Source organism: Capsicum annuum, unplaced genomic scaffold, assembly GCF_002878395.1.
Source record: "Capsicum annuum cultivar UCD-10X-F1 unplaced genomic scaffold, UCD10Xv1.1 ctg48101, whole genome shotgun sequence".
NCBI lineage: Eukaryota > Viridiplantae > Streptophyta > Magnoliopsida > Solanales > Solanaceae > Capsicum > Capsicum annuum.
In genome coordinates, this window is record NW_025855788.1 from 1 (window position 1) to 3,387 (window position 3,387).

Below are 3,387 nucleotides of genomic sequence, written 5' to 3' on the forward strand. Positions count from 1 at the left end.
ATCCTACAATGACAACAAATACACATCAAAATCAAACTAATAGACAAACAAAGAAGAAATCCAAACTTATTAACGGTCGCATTATCTAGATAATTGAGTGCTTTGTCCAAATCCTAACAATGAACATGTAATATATTTATAATAACCGTAAAGTACAATACGTCTCTTGTGTGGTACATTAAACAACTTGTTCTTTGTACCTCTTTGGGTTCCATTAGAACTGTATGTTCCATTTGCAGCAAGTTATGCTTCATCTCAAGTAAGAACGAATACTACTTAAAAGATTCAACAACTTTACTTCAGTAGAGAGTCCTATGAATCTTTTCACTTCCCAAATAATCGTTGAGCCTTGTCAAAATCCTAAGAATTATAAGGAAATATATTTCCTTATTATCTATAACCATAAAAGTACAACATGTTCTTTTGTGTGTTAAATGAAACAACTTTTTTACTCATGATGGATCCTAATTAACTGAATTCCGAGTAAAGTAATTTTAATGCCATATATCGATCACAAGCAATTTCTAATGCTGACAAAGCTAGAAGAACAGAGCAATGTCAAGGCTGTTAATTCATCTCTGATATCACTGGTTCAAAATTAATCAAGAACTGAAGGTTTTTCGATTGTTAAACATCTCACATAGATTTATATAATACACAAATAGACAATTGTATTTGCACGAAATTCGGTTCCTAGTCCCCAACTCTATGAGTTCTCATTCAAACATTTGGCATAGTTCTAATATCATAACTTTTAACTTCATTTCCGATGCAAATCAATGCTGATTTTCAAGTCAACATTCATCAATCATTAGTACTACCTATCAAATGTCATGTTGTTGAATCGTCGAAGATCAACGAATAAAGCTACTTAATGAAAAAAAGAACTGTGTTTGAAAATCTTCTTTCAACTTTTCTTTTTTTTGCTTTCCAAGTTTGATGCAGTTTTCTTACAAGGAATAAGCAAAGTATACCTCATTGTGCATTAGGTGTTTTGTTTTTTCGAGAATTCATGCCCTTCCAAATGATTCCGCAAATTGATTGAACAACTCCTGCAATGATAACAACAAACTGAAACTTCAAGCAAAGAGAAAAAATGTAAAACATACAAAAAAAATTTAGCATTACATGAATGGTGAAAAGGACAGTCTTTTACTATGACTTAGGCAAAAACTACACTCAAATTCATGAAATAGCTGCCAATTCCTAATGAAGGAAGTTCACTTTGTAATTTGACAAACTGTAATAATTGGTAATTTTATTAATTGTAGTTTTACTAAAATATCATGTTATAATTTTTAGAAGATGAATTAACTAGTTCATTATAAAAATAATTATTTTGTATGTAACTTATGTATATTTTTAATAGTTTTTTCATGGGCGATAGACCCTTTGCCCAACATTTAGGATTGACCATAAAAAGTGCAAGCAGTTTTTGAAGAAAATCTTGGCAAAAAAACCAAGTTCACAAAAACTAGGAAAAAATGAATATTTATTGGGCGAATTTATAGTTTGTGGGTACTTGAAAAACTTAGAATTTACCGTTCCAATTGTTTCATTCTTGTCAAGTCTGTAGTGGTTAAAGCCTATAAGCTTATATTTTATGACGTTTTTGAAAAAAAGTGAAATATGTTTTCCAAACACAAAACTTTACCCAAAACTTCACCCGATAGCTTAACAAGGGAAAATAATTAACAAACATGCAACGGGGAGTAATAAGCAAAACTTAAAAGCTACTGAGGAAAGAGAAAAACTTACATCTGTGGGATCTTCGTTTTTATTTATCATCACAGGCATTCGCGGTTACCTATTGAAACACGGGTATAATTTCAGGAATATGAGCAATTTTTGGCCAGTACTCCCCCTTGTCAAATTTTACGAGTGGTTCGAGCAGTGGGCATTCGTCAATTTTAGAGAGGGAAGAGGGCATCCCATTTACTGGAAGTGATTGGAGATTAGGGCATTTCCAGATGGTCAGCTCAGTGAGGGAGGAGGGCAGAGCTGATTGGGGAAGTGATTGAAGTTGATGGCATCTGCTGATGTCTAGACTTTGAAGCGAAGTGAGGTGCCGAAGACCTTCGGTCGGTAGTGAATGGAGCTCATCATGGTCCCATAAATATAGCTCAGAAAGAGAGGAGGGAAGCCCTTCTTCCAGAAGTGACTGAACTTGAAGTAAATTAAAAGTCCGTAGGGATTCAAGAGAGTGAGGCTGTTGAGAACTTGACTGCTTAATGTTTTCAGATTGCCTATGAAAAGCCTTCGAATAGAGCAAGGCAACTCCCAATTCTCACCATCAACAATCTCTTCGTCACTGCCATTGTGGAAGATGTACAACTCTCTGAGAGAGAGGAGTCTCTGTAAACGCCACTCCTTTCGGCCTTTCACCAGTTTCTCGCAACGCCTGATGTCAAGGATTTGTAAATTGAAGGGCAATCCTCCATCAGGAAAGGACTCTATTTCTGGACAACGTAGAGTGGCAGTTCCTTAAGAGAGGGAAGGAGTTCTGGCAGCTGCTTCAGCTTTTTGCAATCTTCAATACTCAATGACATCATCTGTGTCCGAGAAAGGTCCAAAAATCTGAGGAGCTTTAATTTGATAAACAAGTCATTTGGCAGCTCCACAATCCCATAACCTGACAATGATAATGCCCTTAAGGATCTTAGACTTGGCAGTATGTTATGCAGCACCCTCTTGCTTAGCCTAGGGTGGAAAAGGCTCTGGATTTCTATTGGAAGCAATGTCCTCAGCTGCTCTGACTTGGAAAGCAGATTCAATTTCATAAAGTTACCACCTTCTCCCATTGAATATGACAAGTGCCGACTTTGTTCCAACAAATGAGATCCTTGGCAATCTTCCAACCTGACACAAAGTTTTGAAGATGCATTTTGGGCCAAATCATTGACAAGATCATGCATTAAGAATTTCCCCCCATATCTTTCAGAAGACTTTGGGACCCTTTCAAACAACGATCTTGATCTCAACTCATCAAAGTATTGGTTGCCTAAATCTTGAATTCTTTCATCTCCCTGTTGTTCTACAAAACCATTAGCAATCCACAGATGAATAACTTGTTCTTTCCTAAATGGATAATCTTTAGGAAATATTGCACAAAAGGAAAAACATGGCTTTAAATGTGGGGAAAGTTCATTGTAGCTCAACATCAACGCTGGTAATATGTCATTGTTAGGCAGCTTCCATATTTCACTTCTCAAAATACGTCTCCACCCTTCAATTTCTGATTAGGAGCATAATATGCCAGCGACCGTCTTCAGAGCTAAGGGCAGTCCTTTGCACTTAGCTGCAATTTGTTTTGCGACCTCTTTAAGTTCCGGATGTTCCCTAGGGTCCATGTTTTCAAATGCATGTCTTTCAAATAAAGACCAAGAG

General features: G+C 36.3%; 1 protein-coding gene across 1 annotated transcript; it reads right to left on the minus strand.

The window, feature by feature from the left end:
* Positions 1 to 97: 97 nt before the first annotated feature.
* Positions 98 to 3,381, minus strand: LOC124892522 (putative disease resistance RPP13-like protein 1). The gene is made up of 2 exons (XM_047403797.1): positions 1,759 to 3,381; positions 98 to 1,052 (listed from the first exon to the last, which is right to left on the minus strand). Exon 1 carries the CDS (start codon positions 3,159 to 3,161, stop codon positions 2,454 to 2,456), a length of 708 nt encoding a protein of 235 aa, XP_047259753.1. The 5' UTR covers positions 3,162 to 3,381; the 3' UTR covers positions 98 to 1,052; positions 1,759 to 2,453.
* Between the last annotated feature and the right edge of the window lie 6 nt (positions 3,382 to 3,387).

Coding starts and splice junctions, on each gene's coding strand:
- LOC124892522 (XM_047403797.1), bottom strand. CDS start 3,161: ATGTTGAGCTACAATGAACTTTCCCCACATTTAAAGCCATGTTTTTCC.